The sequence below is a fragment of the Falco naumanni genome, chromosome Z, assembly GCF_017639655.2.
Source record: "Falco naumanni isolate bFalNau1 chromosome Z, bFalNau1.pat, whole genome shotgun sequence".
NCBI classification, from domain to species: domain Eukaryota; kingdom Metazoa; phylum Chordata; class Aves; order Falconiformes; family Falconidae; genus Falco; species Falco naumanni.
The window spans coordinates 7,785,593-7,806,388 of NC_054080.1; the positions used below are offsets into that span (position 1 = coordinate 7,785,593).

Consider the following 20,796-nt stretch of genomic DNA (forward strand, 5'->3'; position numbering starts at 1 on the left):
AAAGAGCTCTTGTGCTACAGACTTAATGACAGACTGTGCCTTGGGCCTTCAGTACCCAGGGATTCCTCATGTGCAAGGAGTTCGCCACAAACTGGCACGGATCATCCTGGCAGCTTGATAGCATTACAGTAACGTAAAACAGCAGGACTTGAATTTTAAAGGCAAAGTAACTGAGAGTCACAGCCAGAAGTCTGGATTAACAGAGGTACTTTTTTAAAATCAGGATATGGATTCCTCAAAAATGAGATCATGACAACATAATTACATAGAAGTGTAATAAGTAGGTTATAAGAATAACCTTTTCTTTCCATTTTTACTTATTTGGAGATGGTTACTAAAGCCATGTAAAAATCTATCTTGCTTTCACACACATGAAATCTAAAAATCAATTTCTGGTCACATACGGAGCAGCTCTGGCGTGGGTAGGTGTCCCAGGGAAAGGGAGAATAGCTGAGAACAGACCTACAGGTCTAGAGGGAAGAAACACACAAGTAATTCCTTTTGGCTTTTTCTTCCACTGCCCTTTCCTCTTCTGCACTCAGACACCCTCTACTTCTGCATAGGAACTTTTTCCGGAATTCCCCGTGTAATGTTAGAGCTGGTCCAGACCGCCCCATCCCGTGTTAGGGCTGCCCGTGCTCCAAGGTCCGGCTGACCGGCGACCGGGACGATCCCTCCGGCCCCCCTGTGGCAGAAGAAAGAAAATGCTGGAAAAGCATGTCAAGCCTTGGAAGAGCCACACAAGACTGCGCAAGCAGGGACTCAGAGGCTGTAAACCATGCTTGTCTTTTTAAATTATGAAACGGTCCTCCGGCCCGCTCCACACGCCGACACGGGCAGGCACGTGCCTACTCTCTGGCCTCATCCTGCATCAGCCCCTTCCCAGCTGTGCTGCCACTGGCTCCCTGAGCATGATGAGCCACACTGCCTTCTCCATCCCAAACACACACGGCCCCATCCTGACCCCAAGACCAGCACCCCGAGGCGGGAGCACCCACCCTCCGCACCCCACACCAGGGCGCTCCTTCCCAGGCAGCTGCCGCCAGCCAGGAGCTTCCCTCACTAGCCCCTGCAAAATCCATCCCTCGCCAGCCCCCACAAGAGAGACACCCTCTGGGACCTGTCCCGTCACCCAGCTTGGTCTGTCCTGGGCAGGAGACATGCCGTTCTGGATCTGGAGGTCTGCCCTGCTGAGGAACACGGGAGATCACACAGTGAGAGGAGGAACATCTGCCCAGCACGCTGGCCTGACTGCACGCACACACACAGTGTACCAAGGCTTGCAGCTAGCCTTCCTCCCCTTCCACCCCACACCAGCTCAGGGTCAACTGTCCACTCTTCACAGAGGTCTTGGAGAAGCAAGGAGAGGAAGAGAGCACAGTACAGACAGAGGAGTACAGGGGGAAAGGGAAAAGGCCAGGCGGATTTTTCTCACACCTCTCTGCCCTAAGCCCCGGCTGGGTCCTGCTGATCACTCACACGGGAGCACGGAGATCTCGCCCAGCCAGAATTCAAAGGGAAGGTATAGCAAGAGGAGGAAACAGCTTGGGATGCACTGACTGGCGAAAAGGAGACCCAGCCCTCCCCTTGCTTCTACAGCATTAAACACTTTTGATTCTTTCAGCAGCTGAAGGATACTTTTAGAAAAAAATAAACAGAAAGCGTAAGTCAGTACCACTGCAGCAGTGAAATGCATTCCACTGAAGTCCATCTATGAAAGTGAAAATGAAAGCTGACATCAAGGAGTATCTACCCCTGGCCTCCTTTTTTCAGACCAGTGTGACAGCCCCAAGACGATGTCAGACCAGGCAGCTCCACCAGAGCCCATCGTCTCTGTGCATGACATTTCGTGTCCATGGTGACACTGTCCAGCAGATCACCGTACCTCCAGGAGCCCGGGGAGCCCACCGGTGCCTCCCCAGCAGCACAGTAAGCGTGCCCAGTCAGTGGCAGCCACCTTGCACCTGCAATGACACCACCGACATGGCCTTGTCTTTAACAGCATAGCAGCAGGTTCTCCTGGCAGCATCCTTTTAGTTTGATAACAGAAATGATGAATTTTCTTTCAAGAAAGTTCTTTAAGAGATCAAAAGACCATAATGTCACATAATTTTTCCCCAGACAGGATCCCACCCTGATGGCAGGCCCATCCAGTGCGACACAGCTCAGGGTTCCCTGCACCTGAAGGGATGCAAAATTACCTATATTACCCTTTTCCCTAAGAGTGCTGGCTCCAGTAAGGTGATACCTTATAGCGTGCCATTGTTACAGGGCTGATAACAAACCAGCAGCACCAGGTGCAAAATAATGTCATGAATGTGATGCTGGAAACCATTATATTCTGCATGCCACTCTCCCACCACACGCTTTTGCCTTCTTATTCTATGCTGTAGTTTTAACACATTAATTGGAGCAGCTGCTCCAAAGGTAATTTTTCCTCATAACAAAATCTTCCTTCAAATACAGGACACAAATGTAGCTAGTAACTGAATAACACTTATGATTATGTGGTTTATGAACAAATTCCTGAGATAATTCCTCATTTTTCTATCCGTTACTGCTTTGCCTTTTCACTAAGTTTGTTAGTTGCATTAAAAGAAGAAGAAGGGAAAAAAAATGCATATCTCTGGGCAACCCCTGCTAGCACCAAGGGCTGCAATTTTATTTTCTGGTTTAAAATTCCAAGGCAGGAAAAAACTCATTTTGAATCAGCTACAGAATTTTCTAAGAATACTTTTCTTTTTAAACAGAAGTACTGCTTAACAATGAGTACAAATTATACACAAGATCTGGTGTTTTTCAAATGAATGCCTAAGTCAGACATGTCTATATTTCAGAGCTTAAATAAGCAGCTCAATTTTTGAAATTCAGAGCCCTCATCAGCTCCACTTGTGATACAAGTTGCTGAACACATCTCAAAATCAAGTCTCCTACTGAAACATTAAAACATGGACACAATAACATAAACAAACCACCCCTGTTTAGAAAGAACTACATATCTAAACAGGTATCACAGTGTCACTGAGAATAAAGAGAACTTTTGATGTATCCCATTTGTGGCTTATGGTACACATACATTCTTGGTCCAAGGCAAAAACAGTTAACTGGCTTCACAGTCAGTACTGAAAAGGAGCCACTGTCTGCAAGGGTGAATGGGGTAAGTAGTCTGAAAATACTTCCCATGGAGAAATAAAACTTCTTCTATAAAAAGTTTGTAATTATTTTTCATTTTGTCTGCTGCAATATGTTACCACTGCATTTGCCATGTCATGTTTTCTTAAAAGGATGTGTAAAAACTCCATGATACTTAGTATTTATTATTTGCAACATTCACCTGATGCTGTTAGGTATCTTACCATGCATCACTGAAAAATAACAAACCCAAACTCTACATTCTGATACGTAACCATATTCATTAATTAGTATCATAACAATATAGAATGCAAACAAGAAAATGTATCAAATACATACATAATTAAAGAGGTTACTATGCTTACTTAGGTAGTTATCCACCAGATACCAAATGACATTTTAAGTTAAACAAAAAAAAAAAGGTGTGGGTGTCCAGTGGCTGGTATTTTTTTTAAATAGACTGTTTAAGTCGTAAATAAAATGGGGAAGAGAAGAAATCATCCACCACACCACCAGACTTCAGCAACAGCAATGAGAACTAGCTAAAGAACCCATGCACGTTTGGATGAAAAACCATTCACGCAAGGGCAAGTGGAGTACTTTCAAAACACGAGACTGAAATTCTAAGGAACAAAAGAACATTGTAACTGGTGGTACAATAAAGCTACATGAAATTCATGATGCATAAATAACTACGAAATTGGTGGAAAAAAAAAATAGATGACTGCTATCTAGTGCAAGTTATCTACAAGAGATTGAACAGTTTCTCTGATATTTTTAGTTCAGCTCTTCCTTACAAGCCAAAGCCTTTTTCCTAAAGCTTCATAATGAACATTCACAAAGGAATAAATTAGGGAGATTAATCTAACTCTGCAGTTCAGCTCTGACCTAAAAATGCAATGATTTTGAATTTCTTGAGCTGAAACACACAGCCTTCAGAACAAATCCTCATAGGCCATTGGATTTTTTTATTTTTTTTAAAAAAAGTCTTAATTCTATGTACCTTCTGTTTCTCAGTATATAGAAGCTTTGGTCCTGTCCCTATTTATCACTCTTCCATATTCTTAAAATTCTCACTCAAATGTACTCCAAGTCAAAACCACAAACATTAGCTTTATTCCAAATTTCCAGGGCTATCTACCACCACATCTGCAGGCAAAAATTCTTCTTCAAAATTAAGTTCTGTACATTTTTTTCTAAAAAAACTGAAAAGTGGAATTGTTTATTGTTCTTCCATGTTTTTCCATACCATATGCTTGCAGTTCCCCAACAATCCTATAAAAAAAACTTCAGACCAAAATTAAGTTTGGCTCTGTCTACTGCGTTATTTATTACCAGCAATAAAAATTGTTAGCAAGAACAGAATTATCTTTTTGCCCCATTAAAATTAAATAGTAACAACCAACATAAGGGGTACTTCTTCAGGCCAAAATTTGGCTGCCAAGGATGCAGAAATGCCACTAGTGAAATCTGCAGGCAGATGGAGATCTCCTCAAACAAATTTTCTCCTCCAGCTTTGGCTCCCCAGATGAGTACACCACCAGACATGCTGAAGCAGAACTTCAGCACCAGTGGGATCAATTCACAGGCAAGGATGGAGGCACACGAGATGGTTTCTTGCACTCACACTGGAAAAAGTGTCACAGAAAAACAGGCACGTGCACCTCTACAAACACTAACACCAGGGAAAGGCATTTGCTCCAGGGTCCGAAGTGGAAACAGACACTGGAAGTCACTGAGCAGTTTGAACGCTAACGGCAGCAGCCAGCACAGCCTGCTTCTCTCAGCTGCTACCATGGAGCAAGGGCAGATTTACTGAGTTATTCTACATTGCTGTTCTTTTTTAATCAGGACTTGGTATTTACTAATTATATTGAAAAGTAAGTATGCCCAGAACATCTGACATAGCTACACAAAGAGCAGGTTTTGGGGCAGGTAGAAGCTGCCTGAACAGGCCACCCCAGAGCAGAGGCATATCAAGCTGCTCAGTGCTACTCCAGCATTTTCAGAACGGTGCAAAGCACCACAAACAATGTGAAAACCTGTATCTGGGCTGCATCAATCACCTAAGTGGACACTTCATCAGTACGTAAAAGGGTCATGAAAGGCTAGGAATAGTAATAATCCCACAGATGAAAAGAAAGGTGACTCTCTCCAAGTTTCTCCAGAAGGTGGAAGAGACTGACTCTAAAAATAAATGAGTGCAATTCAGAAATCTTTTACAGTTTGTCAGTCAGCAGCTGGCTTGTCACATATTGCTGGGGGGGGTGGGGAGTATGTTGGAGATTTTTTTTCTTTTCCCTAGTTTCCACTGCTAAATCATATTAAAAGAATGGTAAATGTTAATGTTACTAATACTGTCTTTTATATGCAAGCAACTGGAATTGCCGTAAGGCTGTTAATCATGACACTGGTAAGAGAGGCAATCTGATAGTCTGAACAAGGAGAGAGCAATATGTTCTCTCCAACAAAATAGAATACAAAAATACATAAAAATTTGAGAAGCTAGATACTAAAAGGAGAAAAAAAAAAAGCCTCAACCAAATGGGTAGCTCTCCACACAGAAGTGGAGGATTAAAAAAAGAAATGTTTATTGCAGACATCCACCTTTTACAAACACCAAGCTGAAACACATTAAAATGACAAACAAGCTGCCTTCAGCAAAATATTCTGGAAAAGAAAACTACTCATCCATGACAGTACAAGCTTCATTTGATGGCAAAGATTATTAAATTGTATAGAGTAAATTGTACAGGGGGTTGCTACTGTAATTGTCTACTTTTAGATAACATGCACACACAGGAAAAAGTATTCAACTATCACAGGTATCACATCCTAATCAAATATGTAAGAACAATTATCAAGAATTACCTATACTTACATGGCAAAAAGTTAAATTAGTCCTCACTTCTCATTACTTTGTTATAACAGAGATAATGACAACACTGAAAGTTGGATGTATCTCATTTTTTTCTTCTGAATTTAATTTCTGAATACTTTAATTTTGAGTAAATGAAGTGGGCAAGTCTCTAGCATTAACACAGGAATAAACACATATGGAAAAAGCTATTAAGTAGCTGACAGCTTTGCTATGCATGCATCTAATGTCATATGCATACACCAATTCCTAACAGAGCACTTCAGTGATATCATAAATTAAACAAAAATCTATTTTTAACATACAGAACTTAAAGTACAAAAAAACCAAAGATTATTTCACCTGTCTTGTAAACTGGTATTGGAATGGTAAAACAGCTGTTTCCTGCAACCAAGCCTTTCCTTCAGCAGAGTCTTTGTTTTCTTTCCTGCAGGCCACTAAAAATCTCAGTATCATCTTGCACAAAAAGGTAAACCAAGTTCTCTTCCCTAAGCCAATTCTTGCTTCACTTTACATTAAACATTCTTTATGGAAAAGAAGAAACAAAACCAAGATGCCCAAAACAACCTCACCCCCCAAAAAAACCAGAAACAATTAAGTAAATATCAGCATTTACATTCTTAGTTCCTACGCAATAGATTCATGATTACTTATGTGCCTTGTGCAACTACTGCGTCTTTGGATTTTTTTACTTTATAGTAGCTCACCTTTAACAATAAGCACATAAAATGACTATCTAGAAAAGATTCTAGCTGGACGGGAGGCAGGCAATGAGAGTTTCGATATTTTCTGTATTGGAAGGTACTGAACCAAGGTCTCCCAGCTCCTAGATGACCTATTTTACCTCTTAAAACATGATGGGCTGGGAGGCAGACACAACTGCATTCTTTTCCACCACATGATGTAAAAAACATCTTCTCCCAAGTTTCTTTTAGGGATCCCAGTCTCACTGCTGGACAGTGCCTAACAGTCTATAAAAACAAAGTCTTTGCGGCACTTAAACACAGACCCACCTTTTTTTTTTAGGCCCCTTGTTCAGATGTAAAGTTTGCAGGGGCCTGCTCAGGCTGCAGCACTTCTAAACAAGCTCAAGTGCCACCTTCCTCTGGAGAACTCTGAAGTCAGAGCTGCATTTAATGGGTTGAATGCCTGCTACAAGGAGACTCCTCCAACAGCCGTTCCTGGATGCCAGAACTAAATGCCTTACCCTTGCTTACGGTACCTGTATCCCTAGAGCGTGACTTAATTGTACCAAAGCCAGACCAAATCCTGAGCAGGTATAAACTGATCCTCTGCCTTTTGTATCACGGAAGTACGCCCATTAACATCAGCTGAGGATCTAACCTTAGACAAAAATTAATTCCAAGTAATAGAAACAGTCTACACTAAGAATAGTAATTAATGTAATCAGGTCAGGAGTAGAAGGGAGTTCTTCAACCCATAGTGAATAAGCAGAAGCCATTTAAAATTCAAAACAATTAAAATGCTAATTAGCTTTTCTTCCATTGCCTTCTAAAATGATACTGCACCATTTCATATATGTTTCTTCTCTGCCTAGATCAGCCACATGAAGAAGGGAAAAGAGAAAAAAGAAAAAAGCATTCAGACAGAACTCAATGAAAATCAAGTCAGTCTGCAGCTGTAGACCAGGGGGAGCCACCTGTAGAAAATCTGCAAGCACAAAGCAGCATCACAGGACAGGACCACTCTGAAATATGAAGACCTCAATTTCCACGTTTAGTCTAGGATCATAAGAGGCTGAGTATTTTGCTGCTAATGCATCTTTTTACTTCTACTGTGGGAAAAGGTAAAAATACAAATCATGTCTATTAAGCAAGTATCATCTCAAATATAAACATACATTTAAACCACTCACCATATTTTCATTCAGATAACCCACACCTGAAGTAATAAAACTCAGAAAGTAAAGCAAACTAAGATGAATCTCACACATGGCAAACCAAACTTAAGATGGGTGGGTGGGAAGGAGGGGCAAGAGAAGAGAATCACTGAGACTGAATAGAACATTAGAGCTCAGGAAATACAGTGATCCAAGTACTGACATTTCAGATTAGATGACTGGAAAACTTTCTAAAGCTGAGGAACCCATTTTCAGCATTATGAAAACAAACCTTTCTAAGTCACTTACATCTAACATATCATCTGGAATCCTAGACCCAACAAGCTATATGCCCAAACACTGCTATAGCATCATACACAGTGTATCTTCCCCACACAGAGTCACAAAGCCATCCAACCATATGTTTCTAGTCTGAAAGCTAGGCAAAGTACCCGACTGCTTTAACAGGTGAGGGAGGAGGAAAAACAAAACAAAAACAAAAACAAACAAACAAAAAAAAAATCAAAAAAAAAACAAACAAAAACCCAAAACACCCACACACCCCAAACTGTGTAGATACAACTTTAACAGGAAAATCCCTTCATTCTGTAGATCATTTCAGAAATGCAGATCTCCAACGTCAAGATGATCAGACTATTATTTCTACCGTTATTCTGCACCAACTTACAAAAAACACTGTAACATAAATCTTAGCACGTAAATTGCATGAGAAATAAGTTACACTGAATATTGAACTACATTGATTAACTGAATCTTAGATATAAATCTTATGTTAAAAATTAAATTTACTAATTCTTGTAACTCAGAGAGGGATTTTTATGTATCACACAAGGGTTACATCATGAATATGCATTTACTCCTTCACACTTCCTGGACTCCAGCTGATTTCCACATGGTATTACTGCAATTTTCATAAAAACATAGTCGAAAATCAAACGGCAAAAGCTGGTTCTTGTGGCATAAACAGTTTTTATATTAATACTATACTACTGCAGCAGTGCAGAACATCAGAACACCCAACTAATGTCAACAATGCTCAGAATTTTAAAATGGAATTATTAAAACTGTAACAGTATAAAAAGTCTGTGCCAAAGAGGGAAATAAGCCTTCAATTGTAAGAGCAAGGCTGTCTTTAAAGGTGAAAGGTCCATTTCTTAAATTAACAGAGTTCAGTAACTCCTTCTACATTTTACCAAGCCTGCTAGAACTTGAGACTTTGTCTCTGCTGTGCATGCAGCTTCATTTGATAATCATTCCTCACCTAGGAAAGGCAACAGTAAGAAGACAGCATTTGCTTCCTCCTGCTGTAAAAAGTCTTGTGCCCCATCTCCAAGAATTTAGAGCCATTTGCCAGATAGAGTCAGCTGGATTTTTTTGAGCCAGAGCCAATGCTTCCCCCCCCCCCCCCCCTTCTTTTTGCCAATGCAATTCCAATAGAAAGAATTTTCTAGCTTTGGGAATTAGAAAGAGAATCTAAGGGTTCCTGGAAGGTAGTTACATTTTCGGGACAGAGCACAGGAGCTTTGCAACAGCTGAAAATGAAGTCCTGTCCAAATTGGACAAGAATTAGTTTCTGGAAAAGTCTCAGCTTCTTTTCTACACGTAGGGTCTGCCAGCATATAGAAACCCAGCACAGGCTGAAACTACATTTCAGCCAGTGACCTCTGCTGTGTGCTTTGTGCTGGGCTCCAGAACTGGGTAGAAGGGGCTTGGAGGGAGAACCTGGCTCAGTTACCCACAAAAGCATTACCTATATGTCAGCTTCTAATTACATGAACTACAGCATAAGCCACCTTAACCAAACACAGGCAACAGAAATGTCTGGGTTCTCTCCCCTCTGGCATTACACTGAAGATTTTGGTATTTGTCTAAAAATCTCCATAAAATATTTATTATTAGCTACAGGGCAGTCTAGCTACTGATTTAATAACACACATCAGAAGCAGCAAATAAGTGTCTTGCTGGTATGCACATCTCTTACATTAAAGAAACAGAACCGCTTGCACAAGGTGAGAAACCCATATGGATACTCATTAACCGCAAGGTACCGAATAGCTTAGTTGGATATACTGCACAAAGAATTAGTGTGCCTCACAGATTCTATCTTGTTTATCAAATGTTTGCAAGCCTTCAAAGGATCATTCATCATGATCACCTGATCGCATGCACAGTAGAGACTGTAAACTGAATGCCACCAGATCACATACATCAAAACCAAACGGCATCCTACCCGTAGCATGCCTGGCGTTCAGACTAAAGCTAACTTCCTTATGTAAATAGCGCTCAGCCTTTCTCAAAAAAAAAAAAAAAATCTGCCTGAAACCACATTTCATGACTCATTCTTCAATATGATTTTCTTGAGAAACAGTTGCAGAACTTCCCCAGAATAGGACAGAATAAGGAGAGCAAAAGTTTGAACACTGCAGCATTTCAAAAACTGTTTTGATACCGAGTTTTACAGAGCATCTTAACAGTGCCGGTGGATAAGAGTAGTTAAACAACCGACTAACTCGGCTTTGTTCTCCTGGAAAGAAATTTACTTCCTCCCTCCCCTTTCAAATGAGCAGAAGGAAGCTAGCGAAAAATTATGAAGCTATAAAGAATTATACGTACATCTGCTTGGGCAGCTTCAAATACAATATTTCATTCAGAAATATGTACTGTTGTTGCCTTTGGATTTTTTGCAGCACCGGGTGATCTTGGTACAAAGAAAGTAACACAGAAGTGGGAAACATAGGAAAGGTTTGATCTAAAAAACCAAAGATCTAAAAGAATGAACAGCCAAAAATGACAGAGAATACAGGCTGAAGAAAGGAAGGAATAAATTCTGCTCAGTGGTTCATACTTCCCAATATTGAAATGAAGAGACAGTTCAGAAAAAGTGCTGCAGATACTTCAACATTTTGACAGCTCACCAAGAGCTGAAGCTCCCTTCCTCTGAGAGGAAAAGCTCTAGATGTGTTTCTGCTATGCCATTACCTGCCCTCAACACAGTCCAACATTCATGGTACATTTCACCTGTGACAAGACACATTATCAGAACTGCATGTCTGTAATTCAACACAGATTTTTGCTCTGCTACGTGTTTGGGTGGAGGGAAAAAGAAAAAATGAAATCAAAAGCAACAGTCCTGAAGATATGAACTACTTATCTACATAAGGTCAAGTAAGAAAATAACATTTATCTCAGTAATGCAGGAGTTGGGGTGGAAGCAGCAGAAGGGTAAGCTGGTCAAAATCCTTTTGAGAAGAGGTTGTTAAAAACACCAGTCATCTATTTCAGAATTTCTCTGCTTAATGGGAAACAAAAAAATGTTCAGCCTTGCAACTGCATAATCCCAAGTCAAGAATTCCATCTTTTATCCCCCATCTTGTGACCACCAAATGCACTATTCCTGACAGGGCTTGCATTGCACTTAAGAGTTCCCAGAGAAAACCACCTGCCAACATGCTCTTTTAACCTGCTTCTTCAGGTTAGAAAAACTTCACTAGGGACCTGAAACACTGGGAGAGGATCCTTCTGTGGTAGTGCTTACACACCACCTCCAACTTTCCTGCAGTGTTAGGCTATACATTCTGGGGTACGAGATACAGGTGGACAAGGAATAATTAATTATTTGATGAAGAATTCAGCAGGCGTTGCTTGGTACCTAGTTAACAGCACCAAGTTGCTACCCAACTTAACAGTTAAAAGTCTTTCCCTACTGAAATAAGCTTGAACATGGAAAACACAAACATCACATCATATCCAACAGCCAAAAGTTTTATTTTAAGCATCAATGATGCTGAGTCTCAAATGCATCAGAGCAACAACTGGGTTTAACGGGGAGAAGTATGCTCTGAACATAAAGTCTCATTTGTAAGGATAAAATGTCAAGTAATTACCTGACTGCTATCAGTGCTAATGACTGGAAACTCCAGTATGACCAGCCACAGAAAATTTTGGTGAGATAGCACCACAAATAGATCACCAAATCATTAGTCCACTTTAACACAAACATTACACATATTTAGTCTTTTCTTTGAAAACAAGTTGAAAAACCACATTGCTGTATAAGCAACAGGATTTGATGGATAATGCATGAAAGTATTGATGCAATGCCCAAAGGTGGTACAGTACATATAGCGCTAATGCCTCTCCCATTGTCTCATTGAGGTGCAGAACTAAACCTAACCATCTGAACCAACAAGGCTGCAAGTATCTCACAGCCCTCCCCATGACATGCTCTATTGATGGGCCATAACTAAATTCCAAGACAAATCACTGCATTTTCCCACCTGGAAAATCAACTGAGGTTTTTTGGAGGGAGATGCTTTGTTAATGACTTATTGCTGAATCTCTTGTCAGACAAATGCAAAATTACATCAACTCCACTAGCTACAGAAAAGCACAAACAAGGCAGAGCTGGGTGCACTGGTACAGAGACAAAAATGATCTGTTTACCTTACTGTTATCCTGTAGTCATAGCCATAGCCCACAAAAAGAAATATGGAAGGAAATACAAAAAAATAACAAGAAAATGACTCTTTTCAACATTACTTTGCTACATATGTTTCAGCATGCTGTTAAATGCTACCCTTCAAAAAAAATTGTATCCTATATTGCACTGTTCTGTGTTACTCACTGTTAATAGTTCTGTTTGGAACAAGCAAAGGAATCTATTTTAGGGCTTTTATATACACTTATTGTCCCGCAGTCACTTACATACTTAATTCCTTCTCTGTAAGGAAGGAATTAAGCACTTCGGAACTTTTAAGAATTTGAAACTATAATTTCATTTGCTCAATTACCTGAAGTGATAACTTTTATTTGGTCAAACGACTACATGGGAAAGCATATTGGCAACATCCAAGCAGAGTACAAAGGAGCAGAAGGCTGCTTACCACTCTCACCAATCACTTGATTTGCTGAGACACAGTCTTCCCCTTTGCCAAAATATCATTCACATGAAGCACATGTAACAGGGCAGCTTTACTGACAAACATCCCATAGCTTTATCCCCAGGTCCTACTTCTCACACCCGGAGTTTGAAACTTTCAAAATTAGGTTTTTTGATAGTGCAGGTCTATCATAGCTCTAATTGAAACAGGAAACCTTTGGCTTGGAGGCAAGGTATGGAATCAGCCACCCCCCAAGACTTCAATACTTACAAGTCCAGAGAGATCATTTTTCTGTGCGCTTGCTATGGTTTGTCATCAGCTCACCATTACACAAATACATGGAATATACACTGCTATTTCCCTAAGCAGAACACAAATGCTACATAACTCCATACTGAACTGAAGATGATCTAATTTGCAGTTTTGATAAATTAAGTCTACTACAGATAAGGTTTGAGGGATTTCTGCCTTCTTTTACAATGGAAGAAGAAAAAGCATTTCTTTTTAATCTCAACAGTGTCAGGGCTTACATTATAGTTACCTTCCTAAAATTCTCTAGAAGATAGCACTCAGAATACCTGAGATCTAGGATGGATAGTAAGATTAGAGAGGAAAAGCCAAGTTCAGTCTTCAGATCAATGCAGAGTTCTCAGTTGTCTTGCCAAAGACCAGCAATTCATCCAAGAGGAAAAAAAAGATGACATTTGGGCCAATTAATATGTTAGCACCACATCACAGGACAGAACAGTTAAATTAGAACTACCTATAGAGCTCAGTGCTGAATGACATATAGGCAGCTTAAAAACTGTTCTGTTCATATTTTTTAAAAAGCTAAAACATACTTCTCTTTCCCACAATATGGTAACTGATGGTAAGTCTTACTCATATGCCAAATAATTTTCTGCATCCAACATTTCAATAAGACGGAAGAAACATTTTTCAGCATTTCTTCTAGAAAAGTTTAATGCTAGAACCATGTTTAGGTGTTTGTCTTTTCACATTTAAAATGCTCGATGCAATTCAGTAGGTTATGAAATACACACATTAAGTACACCAAAGTAACAGAGTTTTGACACAGTCACTTGAAATCCAGCTAGAATCTTAACACTGGAAGTTAACCACTTCACAGCAGACTCACTTCATAGAAAATAGGCAATTTTTTGTTGGTGGTGCCTCAACGCAAGAACTGTTGCAATTCCCATCGACCAACCATCTATCATTCTCAGTACAATTATACTACTACAAACACCTTCACATATCAGCAAAGGCAGGTAAAGAAAAAGAAAAAGATAACTTAGAGATTAAATGAGGTCACACACAAATAGTAAAACAACTGGTGTTACTAGTTCACCTTAAGATACCTCAGTATTTCACACAAGTATAAATGCAAACTGACCAATTCTGAAAAATTATGCAGTTCACTTTGAAAACTCTGGAGACATTCTTTAGTTAATTAAGCAGAGGTTATTCAAGATATAATTAAATACAATTCTGTTATGCCATCTCTTGATTTTCATGTCAGTAATATACACACACTGTGTGAGTTGACAGACTGGTCAGAGGTTGATAAAGCATAAGAAAGATTAATGCATCTCAAGCTGCAGAAAGATAAGCCTTTTATCAGAAATTAATACAATGACAAAACAGGGCAATGCAAAACATCCCTTGATAAAATCAGATGTCTAACTCTTGAGGAAACAAACAGCCTTGAGAGACTGCAACAGCTTTCTTAAAAAGAAACAAGTACAACAACTTTTTACTCCTGCTTGCTATTTCTACTTCTGTGTAATTTCCATTATCAAGCTCCAGGTTCTTCTGACCCAGAGAAAACATTTACTCATCTACTTTTGTAGACGAGTAAATCTCTCCCTACGTGTCAGCGGCCAGAGCCCCAAAAGCAAGCTTTCTTCTGTTTTCTAAAAATTTGCCCTCTTATTCTCAGAACTGCTGCCCTCAAACCATGCCCCAAATTAGCTCTCTCTGACTCTTCCTGTTTTGTATTGGCATCACCTCAGGAAAAGGTAACCCTTGACAGTCAGATGTGTTCAGTTTTCCTCACCACCTTCACCTTTCCCAGTTTTAGAAATCTGAAGCAGCAATTAAGATTCTCTTGGGTAACATTATCTGTGAAGCTTTTCACTGACAATTTTCTGCCTTTTCTACTCTCCTTATTTTGTTCTTTTGCTTTTGTTGGCTGGATCAATTACTCAAATGTGGCCTGTGACATATGCCAATTAGAACAAACATGCCAAATTTTTCCCTTGTGTAACTTCACTGACTGCAGTGGCTCTAAGCCAGATATAGATTTGTTTTGGTATAGGCAGAAAAATGTGAACGGTATGCCAGTCAGGTTTTCATCGGCTCTGTACCCCCCCTCCACAGCAAATGCAAACTCCTCCTCACCTCTCTTCAGGCCTCCTCACAGCTCTGCCTCTGCTCCTATTTCATCACTATTCTTACCTTTCTCCTTCCCAGACATCTCAGTACAACGTCATGCTCACTGCCCTGAAAGCACAACCTCTCTTCATAGAAGCCAGCTCACTAAACGACTCTTTTTCTGCAAACCCCTCTCAAGAGCCACACAGCTCACTCTTACAGCAAATGTATTGGGCCATACCTATGTATTACTGAAAGAATGCGAGAGACCCTATATCTGGATACCTATCTCCAGTTTTTCTCATCTCATTTTTCTCTTGCATCATGCTGTGTTATACAGCCTAGACCACTGTTATGCAGTCTCTGGCCATGAAGACCCACAAAGGTAGGCCTGAAGGGTGTTTATTAATTAAGCAAACAGCACTTGTGCTGCAAAACGTACGAAGCTTCGTCTCCTACGGCTATGTATCTGCAGCTTGAGCAGCAGCCCTAGCCTTCCCTTCCTCCTCCCCCTGCAATAACCCCAGAGCCCTCCCACATAACCACAAAACTGGAGACAGGGAGGGAGGGAAGTGGTTGAGAACCTGTTCACTCTTCCACTTTAATGGATCAGCCTGGACATACTCAAAAAAGTCACAAATTTCATTGCTACCAAATCATTATATCGCAACAAACTCCACCAGGGCAATGGGCCCACAACAGTTCTCACTGTGGCAGCCAAGACACCCCCTCAGCCAGAAGCCCTCTCCCTAAAGTGCTCTTCATGTCCACTGTTGATTCAAGATGACACAGGCCTACCCCCATGTTCTCCAATGAATATGATAAAACACTTGTAGGTTCTTTTTCATGGCATATCTTAAGAAACAATGGTATTTCCACCCTCTTGGTTTTCACTACACAACTATGACAAAGCACAAGTAGAGTAAAGCTTTCCATGCAAAGCTGCATCTCACATCCAGGAGAAAGGCCATGCTGGCACAAGCACTGCTGAATAAATCCAAGCTCCTGCTGGCAAGGAGATGCAAATTATAAGGGGCAAATGGAAAAAAAAACTTGCCACACTGCCTTGGGGCAACAGCAGCTCACTCAGCCACTGGAATGAGCAGCAGCAGAATCCCTGGAGGGCTGCTGACATCTCCGGCCCATGGAACACTCCAAGAAGCTTCCATGACCCTCGGCTTGCTCCCTCAAGAGTGTGGCACATGTCCTGCAGCTCTCAGCTGTATGAAGGTGACCGGATCCTATGCCCAGGAAAGCCATGGTGACAAGATGCCATGCCATGCAGGAAAGGTCTGGCCAAATAAACCTGCCATACAGCCTTTGGAAGCTGGAAGAAGGATGATGTGTAATTCTGTACATGTGTAGTTCTTTGTGCTATTAAGTCATATTTACACTTCGGCTTCCCTGTAAAAGGAACCTAAGTTTCCTGCCAACAGACACGGTAGTTATGATGCCCTTCTCTCTCTCCAAAACTACTCAAGGACAGCTTTCAGAAGTATTCAGTCTTCAAGGGAGAACTAGATCAGTATTTTGTGCTCAAACGTAATGGTCACTCTTTGTGTAAGACTCCGCTCTTACGTGTGCACCTTTACTCAAACCGGGATACTAATCTCGTTCCTTGCAACAGAAGCTTTATTCAAGGCTGAGAAAACCAGGCCTCTGCGAGACTGTCCACATCCAATGCAGCATCACTATACTACATTTTAATTAGTTCAAATTATTTTAAAATGCTCTGACTACGCCAAAAAGTACATTCCAAGATTAAATCCACACAGAGTACAGCAACTTACATTCTAAGTCTTCCCATCCACCATGCTAACTTGTGCTCCTTTTCACTGATGACCACTGTTATCATTTCATCTTAAAAGCACAAGAAATAGGACTTCTGGTTGGATTTTATTTTCCCCCACCATCTCCCTTAAAATATCTGGTAGGTCTTTTTGTGTACAGAGCTGCAAAAAAAATTCAACAGTCTTATCCAAAAGAGAATTTGCTTGCCTCTGTACTTTAATCAAATTTTAAATACATTTTAAAGCAAGTTGTAATTCTAGTATTGCTTTACTTTTAGGTGATTTAATCTCATTTTAAAGATTCTATTAGTTACTGGAATTTTTTATTTTTTTAATCTTTGGACACATAAGGCTGCTGGGCAATAAAATTCCAGACACCTCTGAAAGTCTGTGCTGCTGTAAGTAAAACTTGGGATTTGAAAAACATAAATTATTCCAAACTCACGTTACCAGATCCTAATCCCAAATCCTCAGAGGAGTGTAAATGTCATGACTGAAGTTAGGCAGGGACCTTACTGCCCTGGGGGTGCAGCATGTAAGCGTGCAAGGCTTGACTCCTGAAATACACCAAACTGGAAACTCCAGCTGCACACGGTATCTGTGTGACAGACCACTGAAGAGTACCACACACCACTGGAGACGCCCCCCCCCCCAGCACTTTGTAGTCTCTCATTTCCTCAACTGGCCTATAGCTCAATGGAGCTGGAGAATTAAATCAGGTTTAATAATCTGAGTGAAATTATATCTCTACAAATGAGATGAGCAGAGGATGTACTGAGTATAGAAGAATTGCTGTTTCAAATCATCCCTCTGTAACAACCCTGATCGGCAGCTCTGAAAACTCCACCAACACGGAAGGGACATAACAAGCTTTATTTGGTATCAAGCCAGCAGGTTTGCTATACAGGCATAGCCCAAGTTAATACCAGAAACTGCTTGGAGGAATTGGCCATAATCCTGCTAATTAAAGACAAGTGTTAAAAAGCTTGGGTACCACTTTGTTTTGATTAGCAGTATTCTTTCCAAATGTTATGACTGTACCTTGTTCAAAAGAAGAGTAATGCCCTCACAGCTAAATAACAATTGACGTGTTTTGCAAATAAACATGCTATTTCCTTGCTCAACCCAACAGCAAAACAGCACTGAAAAAACCCACACCCTGCACTTCATTATTATTAATTGCTAGATGCAGCAGTCTTTCCTGTAGCCCTGAACAGTAACACTTAAAATGTGTGATGCATTTTTGTGAGCCAAGGGTGGGTGGAGAAAGGAGATGACCACTGAACGGAAATACTCACTTCATAAACACCGATCAAAAGAATCCCACTTCAGGAAGCAATGGCCTAAAACACCGACAAGCAAGGAGCAGCCACAACAGCTCCCAGTCCAGTGGGTGCCCGTCCCAGCGCAGCCCCGCAGGTCAACGACATGCAGCCAGGAACGGGGCCCTGCCGGTGCCACCGGGGCCCATAAGCAGCCAGGCACAGGGCCCTGCCAGGGCCCACACGCAGCCAGGCACGGGGCCACACTGGTGCCACCGGGGCTGGCCTCTGCAGAGACGAAGGTCCCGCTGGCCGGACAGGACACCAGCAGCACCGCCGCTCTCGTGGCCCCAGCATCTGTAGCCCTGACAAAGACCGAATACATTCCTGAAGCTTCTTTTTGACACAAAACGCCCCCGAAGCGTGCCTTTACTTCAGTTACTTCACCCTAACTATGACAGAGGACAATATACAATAACGCACATTGGCCAACCGTTCCTGTGGGAACCGGAGGCCTTCTTAGGATTACCCAAACTTCAGAATGACTCGCATGTTTCGCGCTTTTCTGGCAGGACATGTATTAGGTGGCTCAGCTCCCCGCCAGTGCGGCCTCACCACCGGTGCGGCCCGGTGCCCCCGGCTCCTAACCACCCGCCCTCGGCCCGCGTTTGAGCCAGTGCCCGTCGTTCGGGTGCCGCGCAGGAGTTCAATAATCCCCATGTGGATAACCAGGCACGGGGAAAAAAAAGCAGAGGCGACCTGAGCCGAAGCCGGTGCTGGACGCGTCAAGGACAGCGACCAACAGCGCGGGGCTCTCGGTGGCCGCCGGGGCAGCAGCGCTGCGGGCACGGAACGCCGGGTGCCGCCTGCGGGACGGCTCCTGCGGGCGGCTGGAGCAAGGCGGGCCGGGTGAGGCCGCTCCCGCTACGGAGCGCCGGCGGCCCGCAGCTCCGCCACGCTGCCGGTCCCGCCAGCCCAGCCGCGGGCGGGGACCGGGGCGCTGCCGCAGGGCGGCCCCGGGGCCGTCCCCCCCGAGGGCGGCGGGCACCAGGTAGGGGCAGAGCCCGCGCCGGCCACCCCTCGCCGCCCGTCCCCGGCGGCCGCCCCCCGCCCGCCCGGGCCGCCGGCGCTGCCCGCTAGCGCGGCTCCGCGGGGGGCGGCCGGCACTCACCGCGCCGCCGTCGCCGTCCTCTGCCCGCGGCTCCTTCCTCCTGCCGGCCGTGGGCGAGCCCTGCAGCAGCTGCTCCAGGCAGGCGGTGCTGGGCAGCGAGGAGCTCTTCTGGTGGGACAGGTGCGCCCCGGGCCGGCGGCCCTCCTTGCCGCCCTTGGGCCCCTCATCGCCGGCCGCGGGCTCGTCGCGGCGGCCGGCCGGCGGCCCCTTGCCCTGGGGCAGCAGGTGCTCCCGCAGGCGGCGCAGGGCGGAGCCGGGCTCGCCGGCCGGCTCCAGAGGCTCGGCGGCCGAGCAGCAGAGGTTGGGCTGGGAGGACGAGAAGACGCGGTCCAGCACTTGCCGCCGCCGCTTGAAGCCGCTCCACTTCGCGCCGGGCGGCAGGTCCCCCTTGCTGCTGGCCGGTGCCGGCGGGGCGGGGGGCTCCGCAGTGCGGCGCTCGGCTGCCGCCCGCCCGCCGCCGCTCCGGCCCTTGCCCCCCAGCTGCAGGTTCTTCCACAGCCGGGCCTGGAAGGACACGGCCGGCTCGGGCTCTCCGGGCTTCTCCCCCGCGGCCGCCCGGGGCTCCTTGCCCGGCTCCATCCTCCTCCTGCTGCGGCGGCGGCGGCTGCGGGAGCAACAGCAGCAGAGCCCGCCGGAGCCCGGCGCCTGCACTCCCGTGCGGGGCGGGCCGGAGCGGCGCCCGCCGCCGGGGACGAGCGCGGGGCTCCGCCGCGCCGCCCCCCGCTCGGCGCGGCACGGCCCAGGCAGCCCGGGGCTCCGCCGCGCCGCGGGAGTGCGGGGAAGGACGAACTCCCCCGGGCGGAAAGTTCGCCGCCGGGAGCCCCCCCGTGGGCGGCGGGCGGTGGCCGCGGCGGGGGCGGGCGGCGCGGGGCTGGGCTGCGTGGGGCGCGGAGCCCGGCGGAAAAGTTCGCGGAGGGGCGCGGGGTGGCTGCCCGGCGCGCCCTTATATGCGTGCGGCACTGCGAGGGCACACCGAGAGGGGGCTTATCCGGCCCCCATCCCCACCTCCCCCCCCCCATCTTTTTTTTCCCCTTCTCTTTTTTCCCTTTCTTTTTTCCCCCTTCTTTATTCCCCCCCCCCCTTTTTTTTTTTTTTTTTTTTTTTTTTTGCGCTGGCGGCAGTCGCGCCGTGCAGGAGGCCGAGGGTGAACGGCTGGCAGCCGGCTGCCGCCGCCGCTTACGGATGCTGCATCGCAGATGCACCGCGCTGTGATGCTGCAGTTTCCCTGCGCCGGGGGATACCCGACCTTTGGGGGCAGGTGGGGACAAGAGGCAGGTCCCGGCCGGGCAGCACCGGCACCGGCCCTGGGTGACCTTGTGGAAGGAAGGTGCGGCCGGGCTTGGCCGCGCACCGACAGCCAGGGCTGCAGGGAGCACCCAAACCTGCCCTTTGGCAGTTGTGGATGCAGAATGAGTGGCCCGGCCAGGCACGTGCCTCTAGGCGGGG

General features: G+C 44.5%; 1 protein-coding gene across 4 annotated transcripts in view; it reads right to left on the bottom strand.

Moving 5' to 3' along the window:
* MCTP1 (multiple C2 and transmembrane domain containing 1) overlaps positions 1–20,276 on the bottom strand; it is a 278,349-nt gene extending 258,073 nt beyond the window's left edge. Inside the window, exon 1 of one of the 4 annotated variants that reach the window (XM_040580755.1) lies at positions 19,351–20,276. In XM_040580755.1, the coding sequence (XP_040436689.1) occupies positions 19,351–19,929 (579 nt within the window). In that variant the 5' untranslated portion in view covers positions 19,930–20,276. The remainder of the gene's footprint in view (positions 1–19,350) is intronic. The other 3 variants (XM_040580756.1, XM_040580757.1, XM_040580758.1) reach the window with 3 other exon arrangements.
* Between the last annotated feature and the right edge of the window lie 520 nt (positions 20,277–20,796).